Genomic DNA, 19,464 nt, shown 5'->3' with positions numbered 1-19,464 from the left:
TGGAAGCAGAAACATCAGTCAAGTGTGAAAAAATATCCGAAGTCAGATGCAGACCTGTATCAAAAACAAAAAGTCAACTGTATTGAACTATTTTTTTATTTTTTGTGCTTCATCTTAAAACCTGGAATCTCGTTGACCTATTGTTAGTAAAGTCAAATATATGTAAAAGTATAAATACTGTAAGTACTAGTGCTACCAATTAAAGTACTTATATATATACATTCTGTTAAATATGCAACACATTTATACTTGCACCTAACACCACACCTTTATTTCTGCTATTTCTGCTGCGTCTCTTTCGTTCATGTCTAACTTTCACTTCATCCAAACCTGAGAAAAACATCCATCTAACATTGTTTCGTTTGGACTCAAGATCCCCGCAGCTCCTGATTTCATCTAATTCCCCCCCCCCCTCTCTCTCTCTTCTCCCTCTCTCCTCTTCCACTCAAAAAATTTGGCTCATCAGCTGTTCTGGGGCTTATGGAGGCGGCCTCCCCCCTTTGTCTCGGCCTATAGGCTAGCTGGCTAAGCTAGTCGGCCCCTGCATCACTTTCTGGGCAACTTTAGACTAGTCCACTCCTGCTCCGTGGCTCCAAATTTCCGACTTACCCGCGGGGCTTGAGGGGGGGACACAGGGAGGAAGAAGAAAAAAAAAAAAAAACAAGCCCGGCTGGTGTGCTGCGATGGGGATGGACGGCAGCCAGAACTGTGCGTGAGTGCATGGACGGGGAAACAATAAATAAGTTTATAGCAGCGGTAGGAGTTGTAGTGGTGGTGATGGTGGTGTATGTAGGCTGGTACGAGGAGGTCGGGGGGATCCTTGCTTTTGATTTATGTGTTTGGGTGAAGCTGTCAGGAGCAGAAACAGAAGCAGAGCGGGGGCCAGCGATTTTATTCCAGCACTTTAATAATAACAGCCCGCTATGCAACAACACGGACAGCGCTTTTCATCTCGCGGTTGTGGATGCTATTACACAATTATACATCTCACCTTTATGCAGTGTTTAACAGCACAGCAGTGGATGGATGTGTGCGTCTTGGCCAACCCGGGATGTGTTCTCTTTACTCTGGGTGCTGCTGCTCTCACCGAGCCCCTCATGAGGATAACCGGGCCATAACAGTGACTTTGTCCGGGATGTGTGTTTTCTCTCTGAGTGATGCTGGATGTTATTCACGGGCTGAGTGTGCGCGCGGAACCGCTGGGAAACAGCTGTTCACCTTATGTGGCCGTTTCTCTCTTTCGTTTGACTCTCATTTTTCTCTCGTCGGGCGTGTGGTGGTTAGCAACACTTATGAGTTTTTCTCTCTCTTTTTGAAGTTATTCCCATAAATCATCGCGATTGTTATGGATGTGTTCAGTAATATTGCAAATAGGCCCAGTTGTTTTGAATTTGTCAGCGTTAAGGTTTCATAAATGATAGCTGTTTATAATATCATCATTATTGTTCAAATTAATGAGATGCTGGATTCAGGCGTGATGCTCAGATTTTTATTTCTTTCATATTTTATATATTAACTCTATTTTTAATATTGATGTTTGTGCATTAATATTAATGTTCTCACAGCTAGATGTTCCAATAATTTATAGAAAGGTAGAAGTAGGCTAAGCAGCATTTTTACCATTACTGTTTTGTTATTATTCCGGTTGTTTGCAGTGTACATGAGGCCTGCTGCATGAGCTGATGATAGTAATATAGTTTCAAATTAATTTTGGATAATGTTCCAACATTTTTTCGATTGTCGTTTTTTTCCCGTCTCTTCATTCTGACTTTTATCTGCATCAGTCTACTGACGGGAAGGAGCGTCATTTTCCCTCTTTAAATGTTAAAGACTAATCCCGGCCCCTTATCAGAGATGTTCAGTGTTTGTTCTTGTTTTTTTTTATTTATATATAACTAAATATATTAAATATTATAAACCTGAATCAATAAGAAATAACATCTAATAGAACACCGCTGCTCTTGATTCTTTCTCTGCTCTTGTAGCTTTTATTCGGGGATTTCAGCGGGAATCATTTCAGGTCAGCAGTACCTGTCAGCAGTTGCTCCTTGTCTCAGCCTTTCGATCAGACTACAAGAGGTCTGTGCACTGTATTGGATTTTTACCACGACCTTTTGATTCCATATCTCTCTCTTTTTCTTCCCCCCCCCCCTCTCCTGCCCCCCTTTCCCTTTTTCTTCTCTTATCCTGCAGTTCTTAGGAGCTTTCTGGAAGCCGTTTTCTTCCATCCAAACACCAGGAAATAAGAGGAAATCTCTCGGTGAGTTATGTTGTTTTGACTTTTTAGACTATTCCATGTGATGCTATGCAATGTTGGAATGATTAATGTGTATCTGCAGTTTGAATCACAGACACGGTATTTGAACTACTTGTAAGCGATGTAGGATGAGTTGCATTCGTTTGTGGTGTATGTGCTTTTTTAAATCTGCTGGACAGAGACATTATTAAACCCGTTTTATTTGTAAAAAAAAAAACATTTTGAGAAGCAAAGTGGGTTGAATTATTATTATTTTTATTATAAATTATTATTGGAATTTCACAGTTTACAAAACCAGTGCAGGAATAAATGAAGATTCAAATCTAACAAAAAAAAAGCAATAATTGTAGATAATATGTAGAAAAAGTGGAGGTCATTTTCTTATATATTTGAATATAGATGATTTGCTTCATATAACCAATTAATTCCCTTCAGCAAACCGCTCGAATATCTCCAGAGGTGTAGCTGAATGCATGATATATGTTACGTGTGTGTGTGTGTGTGTGTCTGTGTGTGTGTGTGTGTGTGTGATGTAATATAATGTAATGACACGTGCTAATGTAATATAATCCAGAGGTGTGAAGGGCAGTGTGATGGCCGCGGGTTACAACCGCAGCAGGAAATATACCATGGTCAGTTCATCATTTCATAAGACAGTTATTAAAAGAGCACTTTGTAACTGCAATAATGACACTGATGGCAACACCAGCAGTAATAACAGCAGCAGCATCAAATAGGTCACAATGCCAGGAATACTTTGAATTTAAAAAAGATTTAAAAAAAGGGAACACCCATTACAGTCAAGCAGTCTTCATTTGTGTATTTTAGAAATGAGATTTATAACGACTTGGTGTTTAGAGCCAGTCAAACTCTGGGTAAAATACGATTTTTAAATCCCATAGCAAGAGGAAATTCCTTAGTGTCATCCTCAATGGCCTTCATGTCTGAAGTCCTGGAGGGTGGGGGGTGGGGGGGGGGAAATGGAAAGAGGATTTCCATGGCTCCACGAAGCACTGAGTTTCAGTTGTGAAACCCAATATCCGTGACTCAATCCGAAACACGGAGCCGCCGATGCGCGTCTGCCATCCAAGCAAAATAAAGAATAACTGCCATCCTTCACAAGCACCGGCGTGCTTTTACAAGTCAGTACATACATGTAATCCGCACTGCTTATTCCTCCACATGCTCTCCTCACGCTGTTGCTGAGTGGGGGGAGAAAAAAAGAAAAAAGAAAAAGAAAGACAGAGACAAAAAAAAAAAAAAAAAAAAAAAAGGCTGATTAGGTGTTTGGTTAATGAGTAATGAGGTTTTTCAGCAGCAGTTAGCAGATCCTTCAGTCCGGTATACAAAAGGCTTTTTTGGTTTTTTGAAAGGAAAGTTGCAGACGGACACATTTCAGGCTCCCACCTTCCACCTACACGGAGCTCATCCTCTCATTTCAGCAGCCCACACCGAATGCTATCTGTTTTAAAGTTGGGGCTGTTTACACACACACACACACACACACACACACACACACGCACACGCACACACACAAAGCCTACACAAGCACACACGCACACACACAAGCGCACACACACGCTGCTGGGTGCGAGAGAACTCATAAATCTTACGTAGCCATAAACGACAGGGGTAGCGTCCTGAATAATAAAAATAGAGGGAAGTGGGAGAGAGAGAGAGCTACAGAGCTAGAGAGAGAGAGAGAGAGAGAGAGAAAGAGAGAGAGAGAGAGTGTGTGTATGTGTGTGTGTGCGTGGTGTTGTATTATGAAAACATTGTAAGACACCTTCATATTTTCATTTCCATTTTTGGGCTCACCTTCTCTGTGTCTCTTCCCTTTTGGGCTTTCTTGTCACTCTTACTCGCACTTTTACTTCACCCCTCTCTTCAAATGTTGTTGCACTTTGCTCCTCTCTTCCTCCCCTGTGTGTTAAAGTCAAAACACAGACTCTCTTGTAATGTTTTTATTCTGGCCCTTGAAGTGGACCTTTACAGATTTTTTTTTTTTTGTACCTGTGTCTCGATTTGTTGCACTGCTGTCTTTGCCATTCTCTTCCTTTCTACGGTGGCCTTCTTTTCTTTTTTTTTATTATTTACTTTCTCTCTGGGTATAAGTAGCAGCAGGAGGAGATGAGGTGTCGAAATCTTAACAATACAGGCTACGTGTCTAGTTTCTACAGGGAGACATGGAATGAGCTGCAGGAGGGGCTCTCTAAAAAAAAAAAAGAAGGGAAAAAAAATCACATTTCCTGGAAATTCAGTAGGGAGAGAAAGAGAGAGAGAGAGAGAGAGTGAGAGAGAGAGAGAGAGTGAGGGGAAAGAAAGAGAGCAAGTCTCTCATGTTGCCTGTAAAACATCAGCAAATATTACCAAATTAATTCACCAAATTGCCACAAACAGTTGAATGAGTACAATGTAGAAATGAGCTTTGTAAACCTATAATCTATTTATCCTCAATTAGCTATTCAGTTCAAACAGTGACCTATTTAACATATTTAACAAATGCTTCTGGCTCTTTAATATAGTTTCAACTTTATTAACTAGCTTTAACATGAATACCTGTATAGCTATTGAGAAGATATTGCTATTTAAACCTTAATATTGCTCAGAAATGTACATTAAAGACATTATGAAACACATAAGCTAAGAGCTAAATGCTACAACTCTTTATTTTAGCCGTTTTAGTTTGTCTCAAACTGTTTTTATGTCCATAAAGTGTTAATATTAATGTTTTCAGATGAATGAGACAATGCAACACTAGGCCTATACAAGCTCCTGTTATTATTATATTAGCTTATATTAGCCTATTTCATATTCTACTTCTATGTTAGCTTGTAGGACCTATGGAAATATGCTAATTGGTTTATGTTAGAAATGTTAATGTGATGGTAATGTTAGTGCCAGTTATTTTCATTGACATAGCTCTTAATATATAAATAGCATACTAATTTAAACTATGGCAAAAGTTAGCAAGCAAAACGAGCTAACCCGTGACTGTAAAATTCAACTTTGGCTTATATGCTAATGCTAATTGTTTCATAGCTTATCTCTGTCATTCATATCAAGTTAAAATATTGAATAAAGTTCACTCTGACCCAATATAAAACAATATCAAAGGCAACACGTATCACTGTAGCCTACATAGCTAATAAGATGTATGTGGCCTAGTTCTCTAGCTATAGAAAAAGAAAGAGAAGAGAAGAGACAGAATACTTGAGGGAAATTCAGAGTTCCACAAATTCACTCTGAAAAAAAAATGATTTTCTATGAGGCTCTAGATATAAAAGTCATGCCAAAGTTCACTGTGTTCAGACAGTCAGTTCCAGGCTATACGGTAACATAACCGTCTAACAAAAAGTCTTTATTCAGTAGTCATGGTGACTGTAGTAAAGTAGCTGTAAGCTCGGTTGTAACTGCCTCTGTGTTTGACTGCCAGCCGGTGACATTAGCATAATTAGTGAGTGACGCTGAGCTGTTTGATGGAAGAATCAACGCGTCCACGAGTCAAGCCCCGTTATTTCCACCGTTACCGTGAACGCTGCTGATACCCAATACGGCTTGTGGTCAACAACATGATGAGGATATGCAGTAGACCTCCACCTCTACTACTACTACTACTACTACTACTACTGTAGGCTATTACTATAATTGCTGCTGGCCGTGTGGAATAAGCGTTGTAGGCTAGCTTTCTATACACCGAAGCGAGGCGGGAGCACCAACCCAAGACAGAGACGAAGACGCGGGGGAGAGAGAAGCAGGAGACCCAGGGATACGGAGAGAGGGATGGAATAAGGATAAACAACCACCCAAACATGCAATGGGGTGACATTTTGTGGCGGAACTGTTTCAGAGGCTGTCTCACTGATTGACTGACTGACTGCTCGGTGATTGCTGTGTTTGAGCGACAGAGGCTTAAAAAAGAAAGAAATTTGAGGCCATTGTTATCAGGCAGCAGCGGTGCAGGCAGCGCTGGTGCTGGGGCGGAGGTGGAGGGCGGGTTGGGGGGGTGGGGGGTGGGGGGGGGGAAGCGCGAACAGGCAAGCAGGCAGGCTCCCGGTAAGCTCGTTCAGCTCGTGCGCTAGCTAGCCTATACTGAGCCCGTGCGTTAATTCGAGCCCCCCGCCGATGTTGTTTTGAGTCCGCCCGGCTCTGTCATCCACCGGCCGTTCATGCCACACGGTGTCCGGTTCCTGCCTGGTGTGCCGCCGCTGCCGCTGCCGCCGCCGCAGCCGCTGCAGCCGCTGGCTCCAGGAGGTGGTGTTGTGGTGGTGTATGTTGTTGTGGTGGTGGTGGTGGTCGCGAGCAGCCGTGCTAGTCTCGAGAGCAACACCGGAGGAGCAGCGGGAAGAGAGGAAACGGGAGAGGAAAAGGAGCAGATTCGTTCTTTCTTTCATTATTTATTATTATTGTTATTGATTCCACCCGGTGAGCGTGCGTGTGAGGACTCATCTGTGATGCGGTGTTGCTGGGTCCGTGCCGGACTGGACCGGGACCACCGGTGCTAAGGAAAGGTAAGCAGCATCACCGGCAGGCCAGCCGGTAATACACGAGCTCAAACAACAAACCACAAATACAGAGTGTGTTTTGTCGCTGTGCAGTGGCTGGCCCAGTGATTTATGGCCCGTATGACTTCAATCCCGGTTCAAGAAGAGTTCACAATGCTTTAAGCTGCTGTAGCTATACCCGCCGCAAGAACCCCCCCCCCCCCCCCCCTTCTTCTTCTTCTTCTTCTTTTGGCCTTCCATCTCTGTCCCTTTCTTTTTTTTCTCTTCTTCTAATTTCTTCTCCCATGCCTCTTTCTCACTTCTAGCAATTTATTTACTATGCAATGGCCGAGCATGTGTGTGTGTGTGTGTTATGGATGCTCCACTTCTTCTCCCTGGCGCGTATATACGCTCTCTCTTCCCTACGGGGGGCCCCCCGTTTCATTAGGCTATTTACTCCTATCTAACACTTTTAATTCTTCCTTAAAATGTTTAGATGCGATAGTTGTATTCACACATCACTGGCTGCTGATTTCAGTCCACATTGAGGCTATGAACATAGCGACAATGGCTCTGATCAGGCCAGTCCTTTATTGTTTCTGGGCTCGGCTCCATGTAATTGGCCCCTCTCTCTCTCTGTGTGTCTGTTAATGGGACATAAGGAATACGTGGATTGTCCAAGTTAATGCATTCTCTCTCTGTCTCTCTGCCCGCATAGCTCTTCATGGCAGGCGCCATTTGTAATTTTATATCCCAGGATAAAACACAGACACTGGACACCGAGGCCGAGCTCTCCCTTACTTACTCTCCCTCTCTCTCTTTCTCTCTCTCTCTCTCTCTCTCTCTCTCTCTCTCTCTCTCTCTCTCTCTCTCTTTCTCTCTCTCTGTTGTTTTTGTTTGGGTGGCTGTTTCTCTGTCAGTATAAGTGGATTATTCAGAGAGGCGTCTAGTAAAGTTGGTGATTGTATTAAGCTGTAGCCCTACAAGCCAGGGCAGAGACATTACGTGTCCCGTTTAATGGCGAAACAGCGATATGATTTAATAACATATTCCTCCTACACTCACTGCCCGGCCTCTCTCTCTCTCTTTCTCTCTCTCTCTCTCTCTCTCTCTCTCTCTCTCTCTCTCTCTCTCTCTCTCTCTCTCTCCCTCTCTCACTATTCCTCTGAGTAAATAATTAGGATTCCAGCTTGTCTACCAGAAAGATAAATGGGTGACATGTGTGACGTGCTGAGAGCAGAGAGGGGCTGGACTGTCTAAAAGAAAGAAATAAGAATACGAATATATTTCTCTTTTTAGCTATTTATTTATGTATTATTTCGGTACATATATTTTTTTAACCCATCACGAAAACCATCAGTTGTCATTAAATTGTTGTTTCTTTTTATTTTTATGTCATATGAAAGACATTCCTTTTGTTATGGTTTGCATTCTCTGCTTTGTTTTGTTGTTGTCTTTTTTTTTTACGAGGTACGTTAACAGAATTTATTTATTTAGCTTGTAGCGTTATATATTTATTAGTAAATCTATTAATTAAAAAATATAATCTGGCCCAATTATTGTAGGCTACTGGCGTTTAAAATGTGGATGCGTCGTGTAGCCTCTAAAAGGCCACGCTTCTTTTATTTTTTTAGGGTGTCATCGTAGTTTTTTCTGTATTTTAGGCCTTATAGCTGACAACGTCATTCTGTCATATTACCTTAACACTGGCCACAATGAAGTCAGTCGAAAGCTTTAATTTTTAGAACATTATTAAAGAGAATAGTTGTCTAAACATGTGTTGGGACTGTGTTTGTGATATGAACCCAGCTAATAAATGGAGCTGTATGTCGGTAGTTAGTTGTAGCTCCAGCACACAGGCCTACAACAAAGCCGCTTCTCCTCCTTGTCTCCCTGTTAAACATGTTATCTCTAGAGGAGGGATGAATGCCAGGTGCTCTCTCGCGCCTGACAACCCGGCCTCTCGCGACCACAGGCCCACCCCAGCGGTGTGCGCGAGATAGGGTGTCTATGGGGGCTCACACAGCTGTTTTTTTTTTTTCTTCGTCTCTTTTTCCCTTAAGGGGCCATGATAGAGCACTCTGGCCATCCGACCCTAATGGATCACTGACTCGTGAAGCTTCTTCCGGGCTTTCTTTCTTTCTGTCTTTCTTTTTTTCTTAAAAAAAAAAAAAATCTATCTATCTATTTTATTTATTTAAACCCAAGTCCAAGTGTTTCTTCCCCGCTCCCCCCCCCCCCCCCTTCTCAATGTATCTCCCTAAATCAAATCCGTTATCTTTGAACCAAACAGAAGCGTGAACAAATCATTAAGGCTCTAAAACGTCCCCGATTTCTCCTCAACAAAAATCCTTCAATTATATTTTAAGTAATGGCCCATTTTTCGTGTTCACGTTCCTCAACCTAGAACATTTCATCTACAGCTCATTCTGCCAGTTTGATCAAATCATTCTTTCGTTTTTCATTCGTTTCTTCATTCATAATAATAATGATAATAATAACACGCATCACTCCTATAAATATTCTGCGTCGTGTAAAATTTACAGGAATGCATGAAACGCGTGTTTTCGAACCTACAGCAGCGATAGCTTCCGGAGATAGAGTGAGCGAGTGAGGATGAGTGAGGTAACAGCAGAGCGGACCCGAATCCACTAAATCATATGAGGAAGGCAGCAGTCTGACAGAAATAGGCTAGCTACATCAGTCTCAGAGGGAAAAAAATACACACAGGCCAATTCACTGCCGCCATTACACAACAAAACGTCACGTTCAGCTTGACTAACGGCAGACATGGTGAGGTAGTGCTTTATTACCAAAACACACTATATATAAGAAAGAAAGAAAACATGGACTTATTTAATGCATAGTAAAAAAAAAAAAAAAAGAAGATATATAGTCATGTTTAAAATAATAATTAAGCAAAAAGTTATTATATTTTATTTCCAAAATAAAATAAAAAGCATTGTCATCATCATTGGACTTATATATATTTACACAATAATAACAAGTGATAATTATACAACTATTAATGCTGTTAATAATACATAGCATACTATTACTATTACTAATAATAATAATAATAATGCTAATAACAATAATAATAAAATGTTAATTAGAATAATAATTATTGTTGCATATTATGTGAATTAAGACAAATAACGTTTCTATACATATTTACCATATGTGTATAATAATATGGAATGTGTGTCTTTTCATTTGTAGTGTATGTGTGTTTGTGTGTGTGTGTGTGTACAGGGAGAGGGAGCACAGTTTGCCCTCCTTGTGCCCCCTCCACCAGAGCATCTGCAGGCTATGCAGTGGGCTCAGAAGGGAGGGGGGGAGGGTAAGGGAGGGAGGGAGGGGGGCCTGAGTGAGTGAGGAAAGAAAGAAAAGCAGTGGTTTCTATTCATGTCATGGCGCCTTTCATTGGAAGAAGATGGATTTATCTCTCTCATTTCTTTATTCTGTCTCTCCCTAACCTTTTAGGTCAGATTGCAGGGGACCGTTGGAGAGACACCGTCACGTGACCCCCGGTACCAAATGGTCTTCCGGCAGTGGCTCTCAGCAAGGACCGGAGCACAAGAAGACGTCGCCACTTCTCTCAGAAATGCAGAAGACAACATACTACGACAACTCCTCGACGCTTTTCGGTGGCTACTCGTCCTACCAGGTGCAGGGGGCGGCAGCGGCGGCAGCAGCAGCCGCCAACGGCTTTGGGGGCTACGATGCCCCGGTCCCAGTGTCCCACCACCAGCCGGCCTTCCAGTCGGCGACCCATCTGGATGTGGATTCGTACCAGCGCTCTGCTTGCTCTTTACAGTCGTTGGGCAGTAACGGCAGCCACCAGCAGCAGCAGCAGCAGCAGCAGCAGCTAGCCAAAACCAAGGAGCTGAATGGCAGCTGCATGAGGCCCAGCTTGCCGCCTGAGCACCACCCAGGCTCCCAAGTTTCCCCACCACTGCCCCCCAACCCCAGCAACGGTAATACCGGGGCTCAGCAGCCGGGGGGCAGTGCTGGAGCCTCCTCGGTTACTAAATCAGGCCCCAATAAGTCGTCTAATTCCTCCTCCTCTACATCGTCCTCCACATCATCCTCCTCCTCCTCACTGCCCCCCAACCCGACCTTGGCCAAGCACATCTTTCCATGGATGAAAGAGTCTCGGCAGGCGACCAAGCAGAAAAACTGTTCACCCAGCAACAACTCTGGCAACGGTGTGTTGGATTACACCTGTCTCTGTCTCTCTGTCTGTCTTTGCTACCATTCCCCCCACACAGCACCCCAGCCATAACACAGCTTAGTATACTTCCCTTCCTACTCCCTCTCTCTCTCATTACTCCTTTCCTCAGCTCCCTCTGTCTCTCCGTTTCTTTCTTTTTTCTCCTTCATTTTCCTTCCTCATCAGTGTCTTTGTTCCTATTTTCCAACCCTTCTCCTTCTCCATCAGCACATCCCTCTTTCCTCACCTCTCTTATCAACATCCTCTTTCCAACCCCAGATCCCCAGAGGATTTAAAGGCGTTCTTGGACTATAATGGCAAAACACGTTTCCACAGATACTGGTTCAGACAGCTAGTCAAGCTGGTAAATATATAGCTCTTTAGCTGGTGAGTCTAGCCTTGTCCAAGGTCATTTTAAGCAGCTATTATTACTGTTAAATTAGCCAATGAGGCTGATGAGTGGCTTTTTAGCATTAAAGAGAAACCATAAAGCAAATCAGGTCTTATTTACATTGTTAGACATACAAGCAGTCAAAAGTAAAAGAGGTCAAAAGTAAGAGACATAGCAAATATACAACAAACAAATATCTCTCCAAACCCAGAAGAGCGCTCAAGCAAATAAGTGAAAAAACAGAAAGCATATGCATATTTTTTCATGGCAAAGAAAATCCATAGTTTGCAGAAAAGGTCAAGTTTGTGGATTTTTGGACTCAACTGAACAAATTAAGACCCTAAACAAAAGCTATAATACATATTTGTTTCATTTCAAGTGTTAGATGAAACCATACCACTGCTTTACATGTGTTATGTGTTACAGGCAGAGCTGAAATCAAACCGTGATTAGCTTAGCTCAGTCTAAAGTTCAAAAATACACTTACTAACACGTTTAAAGCCAATGAACACTAAACTAATTAACACACTGGTTCTTTTTTATTCAGTCTGCACACACAGTGAAATGTGGAAGCTACAAAGTTGTAGCACTCAAGTAGTCACATGCTCGGTGAACAACAGTCGCTTCCTGGAGTCTTGTCATCACAATGAGTTCTCCAGGTTTGGTGCCATCATGCCTGTACAGAGACCTGCATTGAAACCTGCGGTCACTGACTGTATCCGACAACTCCCACTATGGCTGAAGACGCGGCACAGAAGCGTCAGGCGGAAAATAGTTGCAACACATGAAACCATCTGAAAATGTACATAAAAATAAGATTTAAAAGAAGTGCTAGCAGAAGAGAAAGGTAGAAGAGAGAGAGAGAGAGTGATATTGTTGGTGTTCAGTGTGGAATCAGTGTCGCATTTTAAGTTGAACATGAAAAAGACAGCGTGGCATTTTGTCCTAAAGCTGGTGTGAGCAGTCAGAGTCCATTACAGTAACACTACAGTCAGAACCAGCTGCCACAAACCTCCAGCTTATAGCCTGTAGTGTACGTCTCCCTTTATTCATTGGCTCATTTACTTCCTTTTTCTTGCTCTCCACCTTCTGGTTATTATTTGTCTTCCCATTACTTTCCTTCTTCTCCTTCTCTGTGGCGTCTTCCTCTCTTTTTGTACCTCCTTGGAAAACCACTGCAAGAAGGAAGATATGAACGGGATAAATTTTAACGTCACGTACAATAACAGATGAACAGATTTGTAGATAGAAAGGGAGAATAACAAGCAGACATTTGAAATGAAATGTAGGGTATTAGCAAATGGAAAAAATAATACAACAGGATGATAAATCTGAATATCATCAGCATGTCTGATAACAGGCAAACAAAACAGTCATGGAGACAGACAGATCTGTTATTTGAATTGGTAGTTATCAATGAACATGAGTCTCATATTCATATTTTTAAAATGGTCTCAGTTGACTGAACAGAGTTGAGGACGGATTAGAGCGTTTATTGATGAGAATTCGAAACAATCATCGAGAGAACGTGTTCCCCCTCGAGACAGATGACGTTCCCGCTGTTGCTCTCTCTCGTCTTTCTGTCTCCGTCCAAAGAAATAAACACTACAGTCGACTGTTTATACAGTTGAGAGAGAGCTAGAATTATGGAGAGATAGGATCACACTGCTCGCTTTGAAGTGCGCTGCATCAGCTATTATTAAAGTGAACACATCGCAGGCATGGACATGGGCGCATACCAGCGAATTCATAACAACGGCGCGTTCAGTATACTGACACAGAGAGAGATGGAAGAGGTAGCGTAGTTTAGAATTAATATTAACATGAAGATGGGAAAAAAAACACAAGGCCAGTGTTAGCAATGTTTCATTAACGTTAGCAAAACAACCATCATGTGGGTTCATGTTAGCAAACCAGCCGTCATGTACATTTACGTTAACAAACCAACCATCATGTACATTTACGTTAGCAAGCCAGCCGTCATGTACATTTACGTTAACAAACCAACCATCATGTACATTTACGTTAACAAACCAACCATCATGTACATTTACGTTAACAAACCAACCATCATGTACATTTACGTTAGCAAGCCAGCCGGCATGTACATTTACGTTAGCAAGCCAGCGTCATGTACATTTACGTTAGCAAGCCAGCCGTCATGTACATTTACGTTAGCAAGTCAGCCGTCATGTACATTTACGTTAGCAAGTCAGTCATCATGTACATATACGTTAACAAACCAACCGTCATGTACATTTACGTTAACAAACCAACCGTTATGTACATTTACGTTAGCAAGCCAGCTGTCATGTACATTTATGTTAGCAAACCAACAGTTATGTACATTTACGTTAGCAAACCAGCTGTCATGTACGTAAAACTTTTGGACACGTGGAACTTAAAGAAGTGGGTTCAAATGAGGCGCAAATGACACTTAGGACATTTAAGCTCATCCATGTTTTGTCTTTTCACACCAGTCGAGACCATTCTGGAAAGATGAAAGGAAAACAGCGCCAGTATTAAAACCACAGCTATGTTTTATTGTCGTTGCTCCCACCATTGGCTTTGTCCGTTATAATATTGTCCTCAACATATCCTGAGCTCAGAATGTGGTAATATCGCTAATTATTACCAAAATATCCACCAAACACTAATATTACTGGTCAGTTTTGCCTTTATATGATGTGGTTTAATTGTCACTTTGTGTACAACTGTCTGAGTATAGGCAAAAGCTACACAGATAAACTTGGTGGTAAACGGTTGGTTTTCATTTCCTAAATTGTGGATTGTAAAACGTATATCGCAACATTGTTTTTGTTAGGGGAAAACGTGTATTGGTGAAAGAAGCATTGGAATCAACGTATCTTCTTAGCACCCAAGCTGTTGTTGGCAAACCAGCATTCTTGGGAGTGTGTTTGTCTAAACAGAAAGATGACTGATAAAGCAATGATGATAGTTGATAGATTTAAGGTTGATAAGCCTTCATAGCCTGCAAAAAAATGATGGGAATCACCATTTTGGGCAGTGCACTTTGTTTTGACATTCAAGTCAATAGTAACACCTATGTTAGTCTACTTGAGAACTTTTGCGTCTATTATCTAGAGCCAGTCTTCAACCCTGCTTCTGGAGAGCTATGACCCTGCATGTTTTCGGTATCTCCCCACCCACACACACCTGATTATAATAATGAACTCGTTATCAAGCAGCTGAAGCTCGTCAAAGGGTTAGCTTCCTGTTGAGAGAAACGTGCCATTGCCATTTTCAAAAAGTATATTTAGGGTACTCGAATCACTGGCGCTAATTAAGAGTGACTTACATTGAGCCAGTAGGTGGTTTCCACAGGTGCCCAAAGCCCAAGGGTCATGAAATTCACTCAACCCAAACAACGCTGGAATCAAATTAAGTCAAATCAAATCAAGTAGGAAAATATGATAATCCAACCCGCAGATATAACCCTGCATCATCCTCATCAAGGAAAACAAGTGTGGTCAGACTCGGAGCAAGTCTCTAAATACCTTCATGTCTCGTAGGAATCAGTAATATTATCACGCAAATGTGATGAGGACTAGCTTGAATTTTCTTGTGTGCAGGTCCAGCTAAATCCAACTCCCGCTTATAGTCCTTCTGCTGTGGCTGCTGTTGCTGCAGGGCGTTTGTCTTTCCAGCCAAAATGCAATTTAGCCGCCCTTGGCCAGTACCAGGGCCTCCGTCTCTTAATAACTGCCACTGTTATGAAGTGTTGACAACTAATATCAAGGGATAATTTGGCCTGCACAGACCCCCCTCTGCTTTATTAAGAACCTGAATGCTTTCAATTTTCCTCAAGCATGCAGGCTCTACCTTACTGGCGCTCTCAATTTTCATTTCATCATCTTTTTACCTGTCTCTTACTATCTCCATCTTCTTCTTAATGCTTTCCATCCTTTCCTTCTTTTATTTGTAAGAGAGTCCAATTTTCTGGGGTTTGTGCCCAAGGCTTGTGTTTGTTTTCCTAGTTTTTTTTTTCTGTATCCTCTTCATTTTTCTCCATTTGTCTTTAACTATCTCATATTTTTTCAATTTTGCTTTCTTTGTTTCATTTTTTTCTTCCTCTCTCCTCAGCGTCAGGAGGAGCTGAGAGCGGGAGCAGCGGGGAGAAGAGTCCCACCGGCGGGTCTTCGGCATCATCTAAGCGAGCTCGTACGGCGTACACCAGCGGCCAACTGGTTGAGCTGGAGAAGGAGTTCCACTTCAACCGGTACCTGTGCCGGCCGCGGCGCGTGGAAATGGCCAACCTGCTCAACCTGTCAGAACGCCAGATCAAGATCTGGTTCCAGAACCGACGCATGAAGTACAAGAAGGACCAGAAGTCCAAGGGCCTGAGTTCCAGTTCTGGAGGGCCGTCACCGACTGGCTCCCCGCCACTGCCGATGCAGTCCTCCGCAAGCTTCCTCAACTCAATGCACCCCATGGTAGGGGGAGTCGGTGGAGGATCAGGCTACGACGCTCCGTCTCCACCATCCTTCGGAAAGCCTCACCAGGGAGTGTCTTACTCCATGTCCACTGCCTACTCCAATGTTCCTATGAAGGGCTGCCCCCCCCAGCAGAAGTACGGCGCTCCAGACCCGGACTACGGTGACCCCCATCCCCACCACAGCCTAGTACAGGCCAACAGTGCCGGGTATGGAACACCCACCAACATGCAGGCCAGTCCAGTCTACGTTGGGGGCGGCAGCTATGTGGAACCCATGCCTGGCTCCGGGCCCTCCATGTACGGCCTAAACCACCTCGGCCCCACGCCAACCCATCACCAAACCATGGACTACAACGGCGCAGGGCCCATGTCAGCCGCCAACCAGCACCACGTGGGCGGAGGTGGCCCCCAGGGTCCCTGCGACCCGCCCACACACCCGACGTACACAGAGCTGTCGGCGCACCACACCTCGACTCAGGGCAGAATCCAGGAAGCACCCAAACTCACTCACCTGTAGCAGGTTTGGAACAAAAAAACGACAACGTAGGAAAATAGTGAAGACGACACAGAACAAGTAACATGACGCGACTCACTAACAGACTAACTAACACGTGGGGACTCTACTGCTGCAACGGGACGGCATGAGAGACTAAATGAGACTACAGGAGCGATCCAGTGGTTTGTCTCGCACTCTGTAGCCACAAAGGGGAGCGATCAGTGTTTTGGTGTTTGCCAGCCGTGCTTTTTCCACTGTTCTCATCAGTCGCTTCATAAGGTCTGATTGGAGCCACAGCTTTCACCCCTTTTCACGCTTTTTTAAGTTCATAAAAGAACCATTTCAGTTTTGTAAAGGTAATGAAATCAGTTGCCAAAAATTACTTTTGAATTTTTTGACTGGGACCAAAGTTGCTATCTTCCTCTCTACTATTAAAACCTCACATTTTACAGTGTACTCTTTAGTAAAATGAGGACATAAAACCCTTTGTAGTGCTTGCAGCACCATAGTTTAGTTAGTATTCATTAGGCTGATAATTTACTGAGCAGTTAATGAAAATGAAGATAATCTAATATTGTATTCTAGTGTTAGAGGGTGAATGACCTTAAAACATCTCAACTCTTTCAGTATATGTCTAATTATTTACTTGTTACAGAAGCTGCCCTCTGTAGATTTTTAAAGCATTTCTGAGCTTTTCCTAACAATTTTTGTGTGGGCGGAGCAAATTACAGCAGTAGTTCTGCTAGCATGTAGTATAATGAGCTATATAGAGCTAGTATGTGTTTAAAATTCTACTATGATAATAAAATCTCCCCCCTAAGACACACATATACAAACAGCTCTCCCGCCTGGTAAATGAAATAGTTGAGATTTTAATGGGCAGTTAACGAGGTGGTTAGATTTATGACGATGAGCTCTCTTCCCCTCCAGGCAACACATGTTGTCAGCTGAGCTATGTGGAGGGCTCTCGCTCTCCATCAACCAGAGAGAGAGAGAGGGAGAGAAAGGGGAAATATATGGCTCGAGCTGGCAGCACTCGTCTTCCTCCGTTCTCGCCCCCTCCACCCCCCCTCCGTTCCACGAAGCGCATAAAAACCACTGGATCGTCTTCCTCTCACCGTCTCTTTTTTGACCTCCTGCCGTACCTGTCTATGTCTGTCCAGACTGAATCACTACTAACCCACCGTCTCCTGTCTGTGGCAGCAGCACATTGGCTTCTGAAGGAGGCAAACATTTTTCTACAATCCCCTCCCCACAACATCCCCCCCCCCACCCCACCGAACCCCCTAACACACACACATACACGTACACATCTGTCACCACACATGCACTCACCACTCCCATCACTCTTAACAGGGTTTTAAGAAGCTGCGAGCTCAACGGCTAAACTAGCTCCCATAGACTTACACTCACATCTGTGCTAAGCTACATTAGCTAATCACAACTTCACACACACACACACACACACACACACACACACACACACACACACACAGACACACACACACATTCACACAGCCAGGTTACGCCAGCTGCTGACATCTTCAAACAAACATGGAAGGAGGACATGGAAGAGACATTTTTAATGTTCTTATTTTAGCACATCATCGACACAGGGTAAATAAGAGTGGAGAACACTATTTATTTATGTTTGGGTAAGTCATTATTACCCTCCTCTCTCTCTTTCTCTCTCTCCCTCTTTCTCTCTCTTTCTTTCTATCTTTGGAAGGGTTCACTTACATGAGCGGACACCAATGCGTAGCTACAAGTCCACATTTTATATTGTTTTTGTTTTGTTTTGTTCTCACATATCTTGACTTTTAACGTGGATACAGGGTATATATTTGAACAAAAATGCATGTCCCAGAAATCTGAGCTGATGTGTATCACACATTTTTAAAACAACTGGGTTTATTTGTTGGAATCATTCGGTGAGGTCAGTTTGGGACAACACACACACAAAAAAAAAACACCTCACAGACTGTCGAGCGTGTTGACCCCCGCTGCCCTCACCGATGTTCTGCCAATAAACCCGTCGTACAGTTTTTAAAAGTGCAGATTTACACAAATGCTTTTCACATCTGGGCATCATTGTTGCACTTAGAGTTTACATTTTGATGGTTAAAGGTAAAAAAAAAAGAAAAAAAAGAAATAATAATAATAAAATCTTATTTTGAAGACGGAAGACCCTCCAATCAAAGCGTCTTTCGCCAATGTGTGTTCAAGTGAACATTCATATATAAATATTTATTTGTTATAGCCCGTTTAAAAAAAGACTTTCTGTTTTGTATTATTATTATTTATCCTTCATGTATTTATATCGAGAAAAAATACTGTACTTTTTTAGTATTTACCTGTTACGAAAGAAAAAAAAAAACAACGTTGTGTTTCTTCTTGTCCATTGTACTGAAGTTACATTTTTTTAGTTCTTGTATTTTAGAAGAAAATAAGTAGTTTTTATGTTCCTATAATGACCCTTGTACATAAATGTCTTGACTTGTACAGGGAAAAAGGCAAGGACGGGGATTGGTAACCCATCCGTGCATAGTCGGAAAATTTAGACAAACTATTAGCTGGAAAAAAAGAACAAGTCTTTTTTGGAGAAAAAACAACTTATTTCTTTGTCCTTTGTAGCTCCTTTTTCTTTCATTGTTGAGAGAGTTGTCTGTCGAACAATTCTTTAATAAAATGTTATGTTATTCAGAGCTATCGTCACTTTTTTAAGATTCTCGAGAGGGGGGGTTAAGAAGTTGAAGTTTGTGGTTCTTTTGTAAATAACGATTCAAAATGTCATCATCCCGAAAACCCCACAGAAACCCCCCTGTCTGAAAAGACAATAGAGCGCTCTCTGAGGCAGCGTTCACTGAGGGTTTGGTGGCATTGCGTAAAGGTGGCACATGAAGTTTGATGGCTGACTTGAACAGTAAAGCTTTGGAGAATCAAACCAGATGAAACATTTTCCAAAAGCTTTATAGAAGCAAAACCTGTAAGTGAGAAACAAACAAAAAAAAAAAAAAACACTACCCACTCATTCAACACCCCCGCTCCCTCATCTGGCGCACTTTGTGTTGGCCTCCTCTCTGCTGCCAGCTGTGGCAAAAAAAATCACTGAGTATGAAAATATGCAAATAATGGCACACCACAAACTTCTCTAGTGGGCCATA

At 42.6% G+C, this 19,464-nt stretch overlaps 1 protein-coding gene across 1 annotated transcript in view; it reads left to right on the top strand.

Moving 5' to 3' along the window:
* Nucleotides 1–19,464, top strand: part of hoxb3a (homeobox B3a) — a 34,010-nt gene that overhangs the window by 7,791 nt on the left and 6,755 nt on the right. The window contains exons 2-4 of the mRNA XM_062438560.1: nt 2,194–2,260; nt 10,228–10,952; nt 15,453–16,324. Of these exons, the coding sequence (XP_062294544.1) occupies nt 10,349–10,952; nt 15,453–16,321 (1,473 nt within the window). The 5' untranslated portion in view covers nt 2,194–2,260; nt 10,228–10,348 and the 3' untranslated portion in view covers nt 16,322–16,324. The remainder of the gene's footprint in view (nt 1–2,193; nt 2,261–10,227; nt 10,953–15,452; nt 16,325–19,464) is intronic.

The sequence above is a fragment of the Scomber scombrus genome, chromosome 18, assembly GCF_963691925.1.
Source record: "Scomber scombrus chromosome 18, fScoSco1.1, whole genome shotgun sequence".
In the NCBI taxonomy this organism is placed as follows: domain Eukaryota; kingdom Metazoa; phylum Chordata; class Actinopteri; order Scombriformes; family Scombridae; genus Scomber; species Scomber scombrus.
The sequence above is the reverse complement of the archived record's forward strand: the minus strand, read 5'-3'. Positions and strand labels throughout refer to the sequence as shown.